This window comes from Sinocyclocheilus grahami, unplaced genomic scaffold (genome assembly GCF_001515645.1).
Source record: "Sinocyclocheilus grahami isolate Dianchi unplaced genomic scaffold, SAMN03320097.WGS_v1.1 scaffold89.1, whole genome shotgun sequence".
Classification (NCBI taxonomy): Eukaryota; Metazoa; Chordata; class Actinopteri; order Cypriniformes; family Cyprinidae; genus Sinocyclocheilus; species Sinocyclocheilus grahami.
Window position 1 is genome coordinate 267,024 of NW_015505268.1, and position 20,181 is coordinate 287,204.

Consider the following 20,181-nt stretch of genomic DNA (forward strand, 5'->3'; position numbering starts at 1 on the left):
GAAAAAAGAGACCCCCCCCCCCCCCCCCCAATAATAACCCCATGTACTAGAAACCTAAACGAACAGTTCACCCAAAAATGGCAGAAAATTTCGCTCAGGCCATCCAAGATGTAGATGAGTTTGTTTCTTCATCGGGACAGATTTGGAGAAATATAGCATTACATCACATGCTGATCAATGGATCATCTGCAGTGAATGGGTGCCGTCAGAATGAGAGTCCAAACAGCTGATAAAAACATCACAATAATCCTCACGACTCCAGTCCATCGATTAATTAATGTGTTAAAACAATCTGCATGTTTGTAATTAACAAATCCATCAAGATTTTAACTTCAAATCATTGTTTCCAGCTAAAATACAAGTCCTCTATCCATAATATTGCTTTCTCCAGTTAAAAAAGTAATCTCGTCTGAATCAGGAGAGAAATTGACCATTCTGAACAAATATGTTGATGGATTTTGATGTGAAAGGACAACAGGGTACCTGGAAGAAGTGTTATTATGGACTCACATTTTAGCCAGAAGGACCAATTTAATGTTAAAACACCTCATTTCTTACAAACACACAGCTGTTCACTTCACAAGATGTTGGACTGATTGATGGACTGTTATTTTGATTACTTGTGGATTATTGTGATGTATTAATCAGATCTTTGCCCTCTAATTTTGATAACATCCACTTATTTCATGAGATCAATTGGTGAGAAAGTGATGCAATGCTAAATTTTTTATTCACACAGTGAAGCACAGTGACATTTTTCAAAATATCTTCTGTGATCCACAGAAGAAAGTATGCCATACAGGTTTGGAATTTTTATTTTTGGGTGAACCATCCCTTTAATGTTCCCTTTTGATAGTTTTTCATTCATAGTAGAGGCACATATTTAACCAAAATTGTATTGATTTACATAGTTTTACTGTGCTCAGGTAGATCAAGCACATGTGTTCAAAGGTGGCAGCCCCAAAACTGCACTTATCTCAGAGAGGTTTCTCACGCAACCACATGGCAGTAAAGAGCTGTTCATGGTTTTCAGTCATGTCTCTGCAATCCAATGAGGAAGTGAAAATTGTGGGGGAAAAAATAGATCAGCTCTCGTAGTGCCATCCCACACAATATACGAATGACTGTGTGTGACATCACTGAACCAAGGAACACTGTCTGGGATTTTCTGTCTCCACTTCTCTAGAACGGTTCATTGGATTTAGACCTCTTACTGAATCTTACTGCAGGGTGAATAAAGCAAGAGGAAGAAGGGAAATGAAGGCTAGTCTTACTGCATCCATTCTGCAAAGTTCAGCAAGTTATCTCATTGTCAAGACCTTGATTTAATGACAAATCTGAAAAACTCAAAGAAGACCCATACCTGTCCTCATAACATTATTGTTGTGGATGCCCGGAAACGGTGTCGGGTCCATGCTCATCCATATCGTGTCGTCTCTAAATGGGTCAATTTGTCCCATGTACTTCAGTGAGAGAATAAAAACAAACAAAAAAATGAGACACACATGCAATAGCATGCAATTATGACTGTTTTGAATGCTTTACATGTAACTTTAGCAACAGTGTACTTTATAAACAGCTCCATGACCTTGTGTCATAAAGACATAGGGTTTTTTCAGTGTTACATAAGGACAGAGTTTGAATTTAGGAGTCAGATTTCTAGCACAGGTGTAAGATGCATCACTATAGTCAGTGTAGACAGACAGGCAGTAATATGATTTAGCGATATATGTGGATACAAAACTGAACAAACAGTAATGTGTATAGCTTCATTTGGTGCTGTGTTAAGGGTGAATCGCAACCACAGAAGGCAGGAAAAAGGAAAACCTCCTCAGCTTTCTAAGAGACACTTCCTGTGTGATGCTGTGGTATTTACACACATTAATATGTCCTGTTTCAAATTTAATCATTTACTATCAGGCATATACTGTATGCCTTCAAAGGCTTACATCTGTTACAAGCAACACAAAAAAGAGCTCTGAGGTCTATGTTTATCTTGTGAAGGTAATTACAAGGCATGAGCTTCATGCTATCTGTCTATAGCTATCAGCTAGCATGATCATAAACATTTTCATAAATAAATTAGCAGCTAGCAACAGAAGCTTATAAAGTCAACATGAAATCAAAACTGACCCGATTTACTTCATGGTCTTACAGTTGGCGCCAAAAACACTCCGAAATATGTACATTATATGTAAGTAAAATTGGTTTCGAAACATTTCCTCACCTCTGCATGGTATGGATCCTCTCCAGCCATGATTCCTGTGGAGAAAAGTAAAAAAATTACTTATATATTACATTTTCTTATTCAGACAGTGGCCAAAAGTAGTCAAACTGAAAATATAAAATATCTAGAAAATATGAAGGGAAGTGAAAAGCTAATTCGTTATTGGTTACAAAATTACTAGAGGTGTTTTGTTCATTTGTGAATCAGTTTTTTTTAACGAATAGTTCTCGTTCACTTCCAAACTGAAATTTTCGTTACATGAAGAAGTCACTCAGCATCGAAGCAGCTTTTCTGCCTTCAAAGATTGAATATAGGCTAGTGCAAGTATTCAAGTGTGGTGTTTGAATCAATATGCCTTTGAATTTGTGTTTCAAACGCGAGTTTTGAGCAGTGTAGAGTAGCGCTTGTTGTTTGTCATTTCTCCCAATCACAAATCAGTCATTATAAAAGTCATTATAATCCGTAATATCCCCACTGGATTGTTGTCCCCAACAAATGCCTCGTTTGTAATGGGTTTTTAATTTTTTTGTCACGTCACTTCCGGCCGGGACACGCCATCACAGTATGGTAAGGGGCGTAACATTTCCGTCACACGCTTGAGGTATTCGGCCAATCACAACGCATTAGATAGCTGGCCAATCAGCGCACACCTCGCTTTTCAGACCGATGAGCTTTGTAAAAATCTACGCGTTTCAGAAAGGCGGGGCATAGAGGAGAAACAATAATGTGTTTTTTGAACCTTAAACCCCATAAACACATTTCATTACACCAAATACACAAAATAATGTTCTTTTTAGCAACATCATATGACCCCTTTAAAACTCCTTCGGACCCTGCGTCCATTGAAATGGACATCACATGATTTTTTGTTTAAACCAATAAAATTTTATGTTTTCATAATATCAGAATCAGAATAAGCTTTATTGCCAGGTATGTTTACACATACGAGGAATTTGTTTTTGTGACAGAAGCTTCCACAGTGTAACAGAATGACAGTGACAGAACAAAAAAAAAACAGATAATAAAAAATTAAGTAAATAAGGAATAAAAATATACAAATCGACAATTGTATGTACAGGTATATAACAATAGACAGTTGTATGTACAGGTATATTATGTGCAAATTGAAATGTAGACTAAGTATGTGTGTTAGATAAATAAGTGTATGACTGAATAAATAGTGTGTGTTCCACAGTTATTATCAGGTGTTCATGAGATGGATGGCCTGAGGGAAGAAACTGTTCCTGTGTCTGGTCGTTCTGGTGCTCAGAGCTCTGTAGCGTCGACCAGATGGCAACAGTTCAAAGAGGGAGTGTGCTGGATGTGAGGGGTCCAGAGTGATTCTGCCAGCCCTTTTGCTCACTCTGGATGAGTACAGTTCTTGGAGAGAAGAGAGGGTTGTACCAATGATTCGCTCAGCAGTCCGGACTACCCTCTGTACCCTCTATAATATGAGCAATGCCTGGTCACTAATTGGTCCCTGATCAACCAATAACAATGATGATATGCCTCCTAACCTAAAGGGGTCATATGATGCGATTTCAATTTTTCCTTTCTCTTTGGAGTGTTACAAGCTCTTGGTGCATAAAGAAGATCTGTAAAGTTGCAAAGACTAAAGTCTCAAATCCAAAGAGATATTCTTTATAAAAGTTAAGAGTCAGCCACACCTACCTAAAACGGCTCGTTCTAACACGCCCCCACATGTCTACCTCACTATGGGGGAAGATTTGCATAATGCCGCCCAAATGTTCACACAAAGAAAGAAGGCGTAACTTTTATTCTCGCTGCAGTACTGTTGCCGCCGCCATGTCATGAAGGCGCTGTGTGCTTCGTTGTGAAAGCGAAACTACTTTGTTTGGGCTTCCAAAAGAGGATGATATCCGCTTCGTCATGCCTGGAGCTGATCCGTGCTGGTCGCTGAGGAAATGCTGCAACTTCGCGCTGTGGATCGCCGGATCGGCTTTCACCGTGGACGAAGCGGAGTCCAGCCCGGGGTCATCACATGTGGTTGCCGCAGGCATCACAATATGGTAGGGGACGTAACATTTCCGTCACACGCTTGAGGAATTCGGCCAATAACAACGCACTGGATAGCTGGCCAATCACAGCACACCTCGCTTTTTCAGACCGATGAACTTTGTAAAAATCAACGCGTTTCAAAAAGGTGGGGCATAGAGCAGAAACAATAATGTACAGTATGTGGAAAATAATGTGTTTTTTGAACTTTAAACCGCATAAAAACATTTCATTACACCAAATACACAAAATAATGTTCTTTTTAGCAGCATCATATGACCCCTTTAATCTGATTGAGTTACATGCATCACAAAAGAGAGACATGACTAACCAACTAGACAAGAAGAGGAGGAAGTCCTCATTTTACCTTTTATATGCATATTTATGTTTATGGTAGCCTCATCAACTTGCACCTATTATAAAATTAAGACTATCAAATGATAATATTCAAAGTTATTTTGAAGATCTTTCAGAGTTGCAGAACACAGGATTTTTTACAAATGTAATGTCCATTGCAATGGACATCAGGTCTTGAAAGATATCAGCAGCACCTCATGAATTAGTTGTATAACAGTTTGAGAAATTTGTGGTACAAATTCTAATGTTAATGTTTTATGAACATTGATGTTAATTAATGAAATTAATATTAATATGATTTCATTTATGTCATCAAAGTGACCATAGCCTGTCAATCAACTTTTCATTGGTTTTAGTGAGAAACAGCCATAGCGGATGTGAGATCAGTGAATACACAGCAACACACACACTCACACCCCCTCCACACACACACTGATGCCTTGATGCTATAATGCACACAATCATATATTCATCAAAACAATCAGCAAGTACACATAAACCCATTCACATACAAATACATTTATACAGATATACTCAGCCACTTCAACCAACAAAAAGGATCTGAACAGTTTTTTTTTTAGACTTCATATCAGCTTACCTTTTTCATGAAATTAATATTAATATGATTTCATTTATGTCATCAAAGTGACCATAGCCTGTCAATCAACTTTTCATTGGTTTTAGTGAGAAACAGCCATAGCGGATGTGAGATCAGTGAATACACAGCAACACACACACTCACACCCCCTCCACACACACACTGATGCCTTGATGCTATAATGCACACAATCATATATTCATCAAAACAATCAGCAAGTACACATAAACCCATTCACATACAAATACATTTATACAGATATACTCAGCCACTTCAACCAACAAAAAGGATCTGAACAGTTTTTTTTTTAAGACTTCATATCATCTTACCTTTTTTCCCCACGTTCTTACTGTATCGTTCATTCTTATAGTATGTGTTCTTTTCAAAATCTTAAACACTAGTTCAACTATCGTGCACAAGCTCTACTTATTATGTATGGTTAAAATATGGGATGGATTTTTATTTTTCTTCAGTCCTGGTATAATTATAGAGGACATGAAATGAAAAATCTAATAAAAAAAGGAGTTGGCACAAAACTTGTTTTTTTAGACTTATTTCTATATTGGAGAAGTGCATATATCAAGTGGATAAAAAATGTTTTGTTCAGTAAAAAAAAATCTGGTCTGAATGGAATACAAAAGTCGTTCAGTTCGTTGTATGAGCCAAGGCGGCGGCAAGAGCATTAAACGTGTACATGTGAATAATGGCCATGATAGGGAAGATTATTTTGTCTTTTTATAGCTATAAAAAACATCTGTTATGTTGTCATTTGTAGGGAATCGGTTGAATGAAAGATCAAGTGAATCACTCACATCAGAACAAAAATTTGTCTCGCCACCTACTGGTGTTGTGACCTGCAGAAACGAATCAGTCAGCAAATCATTTAAAACATTTGCGTTATTGAATCAGAACCCCAACCACTTCACCACGTCTCAAACACTGAATGACAACAAACTCAGACATCTATTTAACAGATTGCCTGCTAATCTAAAGCAAACTAGATGCATCACTTCGCGTTTGGCACATCAGAAATGTACTGTTCGAACAGAATTTCTATTTGAATCAACCCCGGATGTTCGGACCGAACGCGCCTCGATGCCCAAATATACTGTATTTATACATTTTGATACACAGCCAGCATGACACTTATCAGTCACTCAAACGTTCTACTGTCTGATCCTGACCAAATTCCACCATAATAAAACACATTAATGTGCATCACGAGGTGTTGGTACTCACCCAAAACAACTTCTCAAAAGTCCTTGATAGCTGAAATGTGCATTTGGCCTCTGAGGCAGAAGTAGGAAGTTCAGCAGCAGCACTTGATACGAAGTATCACAACAACCTTTAGATGGCAACATGGGCAACTAACAAGCATGGCTGGATTTACGAGACTGCTTACCTTTCCTGATAGATATCCGAGATTCAGAATCAACATCAAACAGCTGGGATTTGGGATTCAGAGTCAAGTTTTCTTATTCCTTACAACTTATTTCTCCATGTTGCGCTGAAGTCAACTAATGTAAGCTGATAGAAAGTCAGTTCAAGGCAGGTTCCTTATTCAGGATGATTGTCGCGTCTGCTAGACATGGATATGCAGAATATCCACTAAGGTTAAACGGCAGATCGATCAATCGATTTTAATCTCCTGTCGCGTACGTGGTCACAGTAAATCATGTCGAGATCAACTCGATCGTTTGAATAGACAGCTTGACTTCCTTACTGGAAATTCCCTGTGACGTAACATGTGTTCAACATGCCTTGCTCTCAAAAACGTCCTCTTGCGCCCACTTTTGGACACCGGTGCAAGCACCCAGTGCTATATTTGAACATGAAAACAAAGAGAGCCTAAAATGGTTTACAGGTCTGGCCAGCTGATTGTAAAGAGGTTGCGAGCACATTTAAGATCAAGACTGATCAAGTTCAGCAAACAAATGAATAAAAATGTATATTAAGCAGCAATGACTAGTCAATATACTGTAAGAATATCCCATGTAATTGGATTGTATAATCAGATTCCACAAAGTGTTTGTAATTAGATCATTTTAAAATACTTAGTCAGATTACAGTTACTTCTTACTGATTACACAAACACATATTCATGTACTACCATCAAGCCTTCTAGTATAAAGGTATACTGGTAATATAATTATGTATTTTAACAAGTTTTAAAATAACTCAAACATAAGAATGAATGCTAAGGGGATTAAAAAGCTCACTAAACTGTGCTTATTGAACATGGGCACTCCTCTCTACATCTGTCCACATATACATCAATGACAGCATCATTGCTAGTGAAGGGTTCAAGCTGCTATTCACCTCACAAATGGGGGTTCCTCCTTCAGAGAACTAATAATAGTCCAGCAGCTGTTGAGAGATCTAGAAACATGTGTCGAACCACTACAGTGTCAAATTCAGTTCATTCACTTAATGTTATTGTACCAGATTAATGTCCCAGACATTATGGCACACAATACGTTTTACGCTAAAATGGCTTGCCATAAGACACTGAATACAGTGAACTGAATCAAGTACAATTGTGATAAGCAAGAACTTCTCTCAGTGGCACTGCAGAAGGAAACACCAAATGATAGTTTAGCAACTTTATTGAGCAAACAAAATGAACAGCTAGTAGAGCTATTAGTTGATCGGTCATCCATTGAGAGCTTCCAATCACATATATTCAGTGCAATGAGAGAACAGTGTTTAGGAGGATAGACAAACTAATAGCTCCCCATTCTAAAAACATCAAAAAGAGGAGAGAAAAGGAGTAACAAAATAAGTTCTCAGACTCTAAAAGTGGACATGTATTCGCTTAACATTGTCTGCAGATATTCATTTTTGGCAGACCACAGACCAATTACTTTAATTGTTCCATTAACATGCAAAATATGTTTTTTTCTTAACTGCTGATACAATGACGTGACTGATTTTGTAAGAAACAGTCAGTTATAAGCAAGAATATATTTCACAGACCATAGTTCTCATTGCTATTGTAAAAGCATATAAAAACATGAAGGCCAACCGAGCAACAGATCGACTTTGAGGTACACTGGCACCTGCAGAATCGTTGTTTCTTTTTCTTAAGTAGCACCTCTAGCCAGTGGCGTGAGTCAGAAGCGTTCGATGGTTTCACCTTAGTAATGTTTTTTTTCTTTTTCTTATCTCAATAAAAAATGGCTGCGCTCGTAGTTAAAACATGCTTCTTTGACACGAGCATTTTTCTGAACATAAAGTTGGTGATCTTTGCAATGTCGTGGTCTTTTTACAGCATATGAATGAAGGTTGAAGGGGGTCAAAATAACCAAGCAGAACTGATATGGTCTGAATACACGGGGAACTGTCAATTCATTGAGGGGAAGAAAAAAAGTTTTTTTCCAGCTATACTGCAGATTGGTCTGATGTTCTTCAGGTATCACATGGCATACTTTTGAGTCCATTCCCGAGCTATTCTGTTGTACCTGTGTGAGAGAAAGAGAAATGAAGTGTGGCATTGGCGCAAACGCTGTTGCAGAGGCAGTGTCACACATGCTGGGTAAGCGGACCGTCTGCCAACTTGGCTCACGCCAACATAAACTGCAGAAACGGCTCAAGGTCAAACACAATGGCATCCTCTTCATGTCTACACTGCAACTCTAAACATTACTTCTGGTGTTTACTTTGGTGATAGTAAAAGCCTGAACTGTTTACCTCAACTAAACATTTGTCATTAAACCTATGATAAAACCATACAAAAAAAACAAAAACATAAATGGGCTATAACTGGCTGGTATGTGTGAGAGCCATTTTTCCAGTGGACTTTTCATAGAAACGAAGTCATGGAAATGAATTAAATCACAACCAAATTAATAATGCAGAAATAAAGATTTTGCAGGAAAAACACATTTGAGTTATGAATCACACCGGTTTATGTGCAAACATGTCCCATGCACAATATTAATTTTAGCAAACAGAAAAAAAAATGACTTTTTTTTTTTACCAGTTATTCACTACCATTTAAAAAATTTGGGGTCAGTGAGATTTTATGTTTTGAGAGAAGTCTATTATGCTTGGTAAGACTGCATTTACTTCTGAATGATAGTGTTTTTCTCATGTATAATACAATTATAAAAAGCTGCATCCATTAATAACATTAGTGCATCCAGTAGTAGGAATGCCAACCATTGACCAACAGTACTGCAACCTGGTGATGTCTAGAGATTAGTAAACCTTTCATGCTCACACAAAGACACTCTCCCATGATGCCTTGCTCACCTTAACCCCTATAACATGGCATATTTCTCTGTCCATTCCCTGGCAAGTTTATTATACCTAAGAGGAGCAATTCACACTATGTAAAAGGCATCTCTATTATTCACACCAACTAAAGAATAATCAGCCTAGAATAAAACTGTAAAACTGTCTTTTTCAATATATAACTTTAAACATTTTATTTTTGAGGATTAAGACACAAATATACTTACTTTTCATTGTCTGTTTTATAGATACGTGCTATCTCTGGCACTAATGGATCATCTGGGTTTGGATCACATAACAGTGAGCAGATGGACAATAGAACTGCAACAGAAAGAAGAGAGAGGTTGGCACATGGCATAAACATTATCAGTGCACATCTTGGTGATCCCATAAAATGACTTTTAAGAAAAAGGTACATTCAATGCGCTTCTTTTCTGTTGGCTCACCTTTAGAGATAGTTAACGCAGGAGACCACTGCGACCTTAGAATATCCAAACAGATGCTGCCATTACTGTTAATATTTGGGTGATAAATTCTTGTGGTGAATGCAACCTATAAATTAGAGGGTGAAACAAGACGATAAGACCACATACATTTCAAACCTACCACTGATATTTTACTGCACATCTTCAGAATATCAGCAGGTTTCAGTATGTGCAAAAAAACTGCTGGGAATGCAAAATATCATGAAGCAATCTCAATCTTACAGCCAGAATAACCCGTAGGTTGTTTAAATAGTTAATTATTCTTGCCTTAGGTGGTTTGAAAGGGTAGTCTGTAGGAAAATGAATGGTCAAGAAAAACACACCCCCTTGATATGGACTGTCATTCTGTAAGGGAACGACAGCAAAATTACTTGATAATGCAGTAGTAAAACAATGCAGACATCACATGCAAATAAATGTCACAATTCATCATTAATATGCATATGCAAATAAGAACATATATCCACTTACAGGTCCCATAATTGTTGCTTGCCAGTGAAACACTGCACATAAAGAATAAGAAATGTCTCATTAAATTGAGTTCAGTGACATGCTCTGAGGCAGGTAATGAAAACAAAGAGCAAAATAACTCACAGTCATCTCCAACCGGTCCTGCTGAGCACTGTGCTGGAGGGTCCCGGCCCAGATCAGTCAGTTCCTAGAGAGAGAGAGAGGATGCATCAGTAGTGCACAGAATTTTTCTAAATAAATTCTGGGCATCCAATCAACGTCTTTCATCCACCCGTACAGTTTCTATACATTTCATACTTGAAACAAAACATCAAAATGAAAAACTCTTTGCATTGCTTCTATAATCTTTTTTCTATATATCTTAATATATAAAAATATTTTAGTTACAGACAAAAAATGACATACAAATTATTGACAATTATATAAAGCTAGTTGGCGTGAAATTACTTTTGGAATCTGATATATCCTGCATTGTGACATGTTATACTCAACTAAAACTATTTTAAAGGGAATTCTGTCTTAAAAATGATCATGTGCTTTTATAATTCTTTTACATGCAGTTTCATAACCTTCTATTATTTGAGAGATTACTTGGAACTTGCCAAAAAATGACAACATTTTGTGTCACATCACTGGGCCATTTGAGACCTTGTATAACCAATTTTTCTTGAATAACTAATAAACTGCTTGGTTTTAAGCAATGTATGTAAGCAATACACAAGACTATGGATGCTTGTTTCTTGCTTTAAAATAAGAAAAATAAAAAGGTAACTGTTACCTTTTAATAGTTTTTTTTCAACTGAGTTTATACATCACAATTCAGAATTTCAAGATTTAAAATCAGAATTGCGAAATTCTGTGAGATATAATTGAATTTATATAATTATATACATAATTATTAATTGTATAATTATAAATAGTAATTATGTATATAAATAAATTATAGTTGTATAATTATTAATATACAATTGATATAAATAACTGAGAAAAACTCAGAACTCTTACATTTGCTATTTTGTGGTGGGAAAAAACTAAATTGTGAGATGTAAACCTAGAATTCAGGGGGGAAAGGACAGAATTGCAAGATATAAGCTCAGAACTGCATAATATAAACTACACACTCATGTATACAGTGGGTACGGAAAGTATTCAGACCCCCTTAAATTTTTCACTCTTTGTTATATTGCAGCCATTTGCTAAAATCATTTAAGTTAATTTTTTTTCCTCATTAATGTACACACAGCACCCCATATTGACAGAAAAACACAGAATTGTTGACATTTTTGCAGATTTATTAAAAAAGAAAAACTGAAATATCACATGGTCCTAAGTATTCAGACCCTTTGCTCAGTATTTAGTAGAAGCACCCTTTGGGGTCTGAATACTTTCCGTACATACACAAACATACACGTGTATATATATATAAATAAAAGCAGGATTCTATACAAGAAACACTCAGTGCAAACATTCAGTCATTATGGTGGGTATCTAACAGCTGGTTCATAATGTTATGTAGAAAATGACTAATTTAAAAATGTAGGTTTTTACAATAAGTCTTATGCCACTATCAGGGCATGAGTGAGACATGACACCAGTTATAATGCCCCAATTGTACCATACTCTGATGGATAGACTCTTTTAATAAGTACATTATCAGTCATTGTGTCATTTAACTGGTTCTATTAAAATCCACATTTAGACACTCAAGAGGTCTCTGTAGGAAATAGACTTGATGAGCCCTTTTATTTTAATCCAGATTTTACACTGATGCATTCATCTCCCAGACAGAAAACGCAATTTATGAACTGCCACAAGATGGCTCGTCTGTCCCAGAGGCCCAAACTGTTGATTCTGGAGAACAATCTAAGCGGAGACTCATGTGTCATCAGGATTAGATGGGAACAGTGGACAGATTATCCTATAATTTCACTCACTCTCACCCTCACTGATCTGAATAATGACAGCTTTCTCCTCTCTGGAAAAACCACAGGCAGGAAACGACAGTATACTGTCATCTTCTTAATGCATCTTTATGAAGAACATCATCAGAGGTTGATTGAGCAAACAATTAACCAATTGAAGTTATTGTGCTAACTCAGCCAAACAACAACCAATATCTAATGAAAAACAGCATTAGTGGAGGATTTCCAAAGACTACTACCCAATAAATGGTATTCACAAAGTAATTTAATATCACTCATTCAATGATATGTAGCTAACAGTTAGACAAATTACAAGTATTTAGACTACAGTTCCAAAGTTTAGGGCCATTAAGAATTTTTTTTTTTTAAGAAATACTTTCATTTAGCATTGATGTATGTTTCTTAAGCAGCAAATCACTATATTAGAATGATTTCTGAAGAATCGTGTTACACTGAAGACTGCTGAAAATTCAGCTTTGCCATCACAGGAATAAATACAATTTTAAAATATATTAAAATACAAAAGAGTTATTTTAAATTGTAAGAATCATTTCGCAACATTACGGTTTTACTGTTTGCTTTTTTTGATAAAATAAATGCAGCCCTGACACTTCCTTATACAACTTAAATGTTATTTTAGTGGTATTATTATGATTAATAATACTAATAAAATATTAATCATGCATATTAGCATAATGCTGATTACATTGTTGTAGCCTAGCAATCACTACTGTGTCAAAAAAGAAATCTCAAAATAATCTTAATCAAAAATTATCATAAAAAAAAAAACAGCAATAATGCCCACTCAATTACACTACACTACATATCAGCACTTGACCAAGGTCTTCAGGCAGCAGTACAGGTTTCAATGTTTGTGCTTTGGCTACATTTCTAGGTGAAATGGGTGTTCACAATAAGGTAAGTGCTGGTTTAGGTAATAATGGCAAATGTTGGCATAATAAACCAGTCCTCTGATCTCTAGCCACACCTAGGCATTAAGACAACAAGGAAATAACTACCATTCTAGAGCTTTCGATCTCTCTTTATGAGAAAATACAGTGACTATATAAACCACTTCTGAGAAAATAGCACATTTCTGAGAACTCATGTATGCGAAATGCAGACAACCCTATGGCAGCACTTGCTTGTGCATGTAAGCATGTGAGCAGACAGGAAATAGAGGTCAGAGGTTTCTTTGATGATGAGGCTGACTAAGGTGGAAACATCAAAACAAACACAGGTAGACGGTTTAGTTCATAATATTGTTGACAGGCTGCACATCTCTGAATATAAAACCAGTTGACACTACAAATTTATATTCTTTATAGCTGAATCGAATGCGTCGCATGATTAACAAATTTTGCAACATCGATTGAACTGAACTGAATCAACACTGAACTGACTCGAGCTGAAGATCAACAATATTGTCTTCTGTAGAGCTCTTATAACTAAATTAAATTTGTTTCATAATAAACACTATCATCTTGTTAGACCCGCTTTTTAAACCTCAAATGAGTCATATTTTGATTGTATCATTGACTGTTATTTTCTGTTTATTACTGTGAATCTGCAATCTGTATTGTATAAAGCGTGATATAAAGATGACTTTAAACATCAGTCGCTCAAACCTAAGGGATTATTAAAAATTAAACCACAGATATTATTTTTTTCAGCTGATACCAGTACTGATTATTTTCCTCCTCCAACAAAATGAAGAACCAAATTTATTTCTACTTTGTCACATTAGACTGCAACAATAAAAACATTAAACACTTTATTCAATAACAATTGGATAAGTTAAGAAAACTGAAACTGAATTATTCTAGCCAAGCTCAACAGAAATGGCATAATTTAGCTGTATAAAGTGAAAAATCTGTACGAAAGTCTAAGATTCACTTAGATTGATCTCTGAGCTACTAATGAGGAACTAACCAAACTAGTAGGAACTAAACAGTGTCACAATCCACACGAGAAGAACAACAGGGCCGGAAAGTTAAATCAAGGCCATTCTTAATTCGTAAACAACATTTCAGCTAATTGTTATATGCCAGACAAATCAACAACAAAAAAATAACACACAGACAACCAAACTACAAGTGTTTCAATAAGTACGGTTAATGTCATTCTCTGTCATTCTTAATCAAAGCAGCGTGGATGACGTAGATGGAGGTGAGTCTTCTTTGGGAATCAATGTATGACACCAATTCAGCTAACCAATATAGGACAGTGTGAACATCAGCACTAGTGGCAGCTATTTTTACGTCTGCATACTTCAGATGAGGGTATGAATATTATATAAACCATCACTTTAGAGATACACGGCTGGTATTTTCAACCAGACGTCTGTGTGCCCACTTGGCATAAATGCTGTCCTAAAATTCTCTGCTCAATTTTCAGTTTCTGCCATACTTTACATTTCCCTGCTGAACAAGCCAAAGCCCTGAAAACTGCTGAAAACTGCTTGATATGGGAGTAACAAGCCACACAAGTATTTGGCCATCAGCCCACAAACAATCTGCTGTGTCAGTCTAAATCATAGAAGCTCTCAAAGTCAGCGAAAGAGGGAAAAATCATCCTGTCGCCAAGTTCAACAACTATTGTGCAATTACTTCACACAGGTATGGGCCGGATATTTCTAACTGGAGTATTGAGCACTCATAGTAGCTTTCCAGGAACAACAACTAGCAATGACGCAAAGTTGTTGCGTTTACCAAAATGAAAGAATGCCACTAATACAAGGGATAATATTCATAACCCATAAGAACTGATAAGAAGCCAGTGTTAAATGCCCATAAGATTTACTCTAAACCAATTCAAGCAAATCCTGTCCCAACTAGTAACGTCTGTGACCGAGATGATTCATAAATTGTATTCACCTGAATCAACACCGTTGAGTTCAAGCATGAGAAATCACACAAGGTTCTGTTTAACTGGATGTGACTCACAGAGGAAACACATCCACATAAAATCCTCCTTATCTACCTTGTAAAATCTAATTCCAGTATTTCCTCCTTTCTCATATAAGAAATAGCTGACGTATATTAAACTGAAATGCTGTAAAGCGATGTATTACGTGGTATAAATGCAGATATATAGATAGATAGATAGATAATTGAATAACAATGTCAGCATTGGAATTTTAAGGAAACAATAATACAACAAACAACATTAAAATGAACAACAACAATAATAATTCAAGCAAATCCTGTCCCAACTAGTAACGTCTGTGACCGAGATGATTCATAAATTGTATTCACCTGAATCAACACCGTTGAGTTCAAGCATGAGAAATCACACAAGGTTCTGTTTAACTGGATGTGACTCACAGAGGAAACACATCCACATAAAATCCTCCTTATCTACCTTGTAAAATCTAATTCCAGTATTTCCTCCTTTCTCATATAAGAAATAGCTGACGTATATTAAACTGAAATGCTGTAAAGCGATGTATTACGTGGTATAAATGTAGATATATAGATAGATAGATAATTGAATAACAATGTCAGCATTGGAATTTTAAGGAAACAATAATACAACAAACAACATTAAAATGAACAACAACAATAATAATAATAAAAACAAAAACAGCCAAGGTTCATAACCAAGCTTGCTATCCTCATAGCATTTGCTAACGTCTATATCTTTTACATATCAAGCAAAAACCCAAAGGGTTTAGGTAGCGAATTAAAAAAAATAACATAAAATATAACGTTTTACCTTATGAATTCGTTTTAATGCCATTTTGTGTGTGTAATGGGCTCCTAAGGCCGAGGAAAGAGATTTATCCGGCTAGCTGCGGTTAGCTATGTTCGCTAGCCAGACAATAAAGATCCAACAGAAACCCTGCGAGTCCGAAGCGGAAACGAACAAAATAAGCCCAGCTGTCCGACAGATAATAATCCTGACGAGAATGAACCTTATATTGAGTATGAACGGAAAGGCCTGCGTTTCAACACTGAACACTTGTATAGGTATGTGTGTGTCTCCACCGCTCTCTCTCTCTCTCTCTCTCTCGCTCTCTCTCTTTACAAAATGTCCTCTTTCTCACTCCCTCTATCTGTCCTGACGTCTATGCACAGCATCAGTTTACGGAAATGTTGTGTTAAATGCTGGAAGCAATGACTAGCATTGAGGAAAAGACATTACGAAACAGTCCTACAAAATAGCCTATGAGGATTTGTGCCATGGGTTTCTGTTATTTTATTTGCCGGTGCTGCCTAGTTTCTACCTAGAGAGAAAGTCAAATTCACATGTATTGTACCACAGGAACAATTTCATCTTGGGAATTAAAATTTATAATGACCTAAATGATGTGCTGTAACTCCGCTATAAAAAACATTGCACATTAGGAATAGTTCACCCCAAAATTTTAATTAGTTGAAACCACTTGCTCATCAATGCATCCTCTTCAGTGATAGCTGCCATCAGAAGTATTTCAGGACGACTGTCGATCAATCAACTTCTTTTAATGGGAAAATATGCATGTTTGTAGGAAACAAGTGCATCAATTTTAACTTCAAACTGTTGCTTTTAACTAAAATATGGATCCTCTAATATTGCTGTCTCCAGTCAAAAGGTCGTCTTGGCTGAATCAGGAGAGAAATATGCACAGATCACTCTTTATAATGAAAACAGTGGATTAGTATTTTGGCCAGAAGTTGAATTTTAAAAGTTTAAAGTTACAAAAAATGTGTATATTACAACCACACAGCTTTTAACATCACAAGACATTAATTGATGGACTAATCATATATATAATTTTGATGTTTTTATCAGCTGTTTGGACTCTCATTCTGACGGCACCCATTCACAGCAGAGGATCCATTGTTGAGCAAGTGATGTTATGCCATAATTTTCTCCAAATCTTCTCAAATTAAGAAATCGACATCTTGGCTGAACTGAGGGTATGGGTACATTTTAATTTTTGTGTGAACTGTTCCTTTAAAACCAGTAGAATAATTACATCCTCCTCTTCTGTTATCTTTGGGTTTAAATGAAAATTGCATTCATCTTTTTTAATCAAATTGAAAGCTTTTTACGTGCTTTCATCACATAGGTCTAGCCTACACCTACATTATATCAAAATAATTTTTATACTTTTAGGCTCGCCAAGCTGTTTTAAACCGGCCAACCGCGTATTTTTTGAGAAGGGCGGGTCATGAGCCGCTCTAGTGTCACAAGTGTGAAGTGTGCCTCGGTGTTAAAGTCGGTGTAGTGGTCAGTTTGTCCGCAGGTAGGAGAAGTGATTGAACTGGAATAGAGGAACATGCAAAAGCTACAACTGTCAAAAAAATAAATTGTGCATTATTTTTTTCTTTCGGTAGCAGCATTCGTGACCGCTTTATTTACTGTATAGTTTTAGTGTTTTGCGTAAATTTGCTTTCGTTCTGTGCCAATGTGCGCATGCGTTATCGTCAGCTGCGCGGCTGAGTGGAACGTGTCTGCTGTGTCTCTTCTTAACTTTAACGGTTAGTAAATGTGTTTCTGACTGTCAAGGAGGAAACGAGAGGAGCCAGGGCGGATCAGACAGAGGAAGGAGCCAGGGAGATGACAGGAGGTACTTGGAGCATGCGGCGCCAGGTGGGACACAGGCCACAGCCATAATGGCGACCCACGATGAAGCCGACGGAGGGTGGAGCCATGGAGGAGGAAGGGCTGAGCCTGAAGCGGGGACATGGTAAGGAACGTAACATTTCCGTCACACGCTTGAGGAATTCGGCCAATCACAACGCACTGGATAGCTGGCCAATCAGAGCACACCTCGCTTTTTCAGACCGATGAACTTTGTAAAAATCGAGGCGTTTCAGAAAGGCGGGTCATAGAGGAGACACAAATAATGTACAGTATGTGGAAAATAATGTGTTTTTTTAACCTTAAACCGCATAAACACATTTCATTACACCAAATACACAAAATAATGTTCTTTTTAGCAGCATCATATGACCCCTTTAAGTCTCTTTCCACTTTTCCTTTACCCAGATCCTTAGACAGCTCACCCTCAGCCACGGTGCAGGTGGCAGAGCTCCTCTCCGCGCTCTCACTGTCCATGACGCTCTCCCCCGTTGCGAGCTCTAGCCGGCACTCACACCTGATCTGACATCACAGGCTCGGGCTCCGGGGTGATGCTCAGCACTGTCGCTCTCACTGGCGATAGCTCGTCGGTCGCGGCGGGCTCTGGCTCTCCGTCAGCGGTGGGCCCGGTCTTAAGCTCCGCGCAGCGGGGTGATGGTGGGCTGGGCTCTGCGTCTGGCTGTGTTCTGGATCGGGGGTAGACGCTCTCCAGACACCGGATGATAGCCTCCCTCCAGCACAGTCCGGTGGTGTCTGGGAGGTTGACGGGGCGGTAGTAGTTGCCCCCGATCCTGAACCAGAAGTCTCTTTCAGTACAACACAGCTGTCCTTTTTTGTAATCACAGAGAAATCATTTTTCACTGAAATACTAGAAGTGTTTTTGCTGCTTATGTTCATGTATTCAAATATTTACTGGTTGAGTTTTTTTTTTGTCAAGTCTAAAAAAAGAACCAGAGACACTTGCTTAGTTTTTTTTAGGTCAAGCAAAAAAGTCAATATACTTTTACAGTTAAAAAAAAGGGGGAAAAAATATGATTTTGGCATTAACTGAACATTTTTACAAGACTTCTTAAAGTAAGAATATAATATGAGTCACCTAAAATGTTTTAATTAAAAATTGATTGAAATTTGAAGACATTTTACAAGGCATGTTAAAGTAAGAATACAATATGATTTCGCTTATAATTTTTGAATGAAAAATTGATAGAAATGTGAAGAGATACATTTTAGTGCTGTTGGCACAGGAAGAGTTATTACAAGTTATTACACAAATCTGTTCTAGTATCACTTAAACAGTTCTGTATCACTCAAATCATCATTTTTGATGTCATTATTAAGAAAATATAATGTTTGAACTTCAGTTAGTTGATTATGCTTAGAAGAGTAATCATACATAAACTGCACAAAACTTCACAAATTGTGCATAAATTTGTTTTTGTCTTTTAATTTTAGTCTTAGTTTTCAAGTATGATATGTTAGATCTGTTTCTTTGCTCAGAGCGATTAAAACAGAACTCATTTTGATGAAACAAGTGACATTTTCATTGGTCTCAGATTGGTCTTTTAAGTTGAGTAAGCTGTTCAGAGGTGAAAATATCAAAGTGACGTGACGTGACATGACATGACATGTGGCCAAGTATGGTTAAGTTGGGGGTTTGGTGCCTTGCTCAAGGGCACCTCAGTCGTTGTATTGAAGGTGGGAGAGAGCGCTGTACATTCACTCCCCCCACCCACAATCCCTGCCGGTATGAGACTCAAACCCGCAACCTTTGGGTTACAAGTCCGAATCTCTAACTATTAGGCCACGACTTCCCCCTTTTACACAATCTGTGTGTACATTACAGCTTATTAAATTAATTTTATTGACCAGTTTGTATTTATATCACTTTTATTCTGTTAACTAGGATATGTTTATTTTACAAAGTAGTATTGTTAAAGGTGAAAAAGAAGACAGCACTTCTTCTGACTGGAGTACATCTTTTTTGTTTAATGTTAGTTTGGAACAGTTTGAAATATTGTTCTTATTTATAAAATGTATAAACATTTATTCTAAAACATTCAGGTAGTTTATGAATTGTATTTATAATCAAGGAAATGTTTACAAGGTCAAAATGAACAGTAGCACAAAAGTCTTCAGGTATGCATTCTGTTCTTTAGGAATTGCAGGAGGAAACAGACTTGAATATCAGTGTTGGGGAAGCTACTCTGAAACTGTGGCTTGACCAGCTACAAGCTACTCGTAAATTAAAGTAGTTAAGCTACATTTAAGCTACCCTTCTGAAAAAGTAGCTATAGCTAT

General features: G+C 37.0%; 2 protein-coding genes across 3 annotated transcripts in view; both read right to left on the reverse strand.

Annotated features, from left to right (window-relative positions):
* The window catches only part of nfkb1 (nuclear factor of kappa light polypeptide gene enhancer in B-cells 1), a 30,978-nt gene extending 24,049 nt beyond the window's left edge, over positions 1-6,929 (reverse strand). Inside the window, exons 1-4 of one of the 2 annotated variants that reach the window (XM_016274659.1) lie at positions 6,601-6,929; positions 6,438-6,519; positions 2,228-2,262; positions 1,364-1,463 (exon numbers count right to left, since the gene is read on the reverse strand). In XM_016274659.1, coding sequence (XP_016130145.1) covers positions 1,364-1,463; positions 2,228-2,257 — 130 coding nt within the window. In that variant the 5' untranslated portion in view covers positions 2,258-2,262; positions 6,438-6,519; positions 6,601-6,929. The remainder of the gene's footprint in view (positions 1-1,363; positions 1,464-2,227; positions 2,263-6,437; positions 6,520-6,600) is intronic. The other variant, XM_016274658.1, reaches the window with a different exon arrangement.
* Positions 6,930-7,786: 857 nt separating this feature from the next.
* Positions 7,787-16,420, reverse strand: LOC107587054 (ubiquitin-conjugating enzyme E2 D2-like). The gene is made up of 7 exons (XM_016274660.1): positions 16,030-16,420; positions 10,514-10,577; positions 10,391-10,422; positions 10,187-10,264; positions 9,881-9,986; positions 9,662-9,755; positions 7,787-8,659 (listed from the first exon to the last, which is right to left on the reverse strand). The coding sequence occupies exons 1-7, from the start codon at positions 16,051-16,053 to the stop codon at positions 8,614-8,616; spliced, it is 444 nt and encodes a 147-aa protein (XP_016130146.1). The 5' UTR covers positions 16,054-16,420; the 3' UTR covers positions 7,787-8,613.
* Between the last annotated feature and the right edge of the window lie 3,761 nt (positions 16,421-20,181).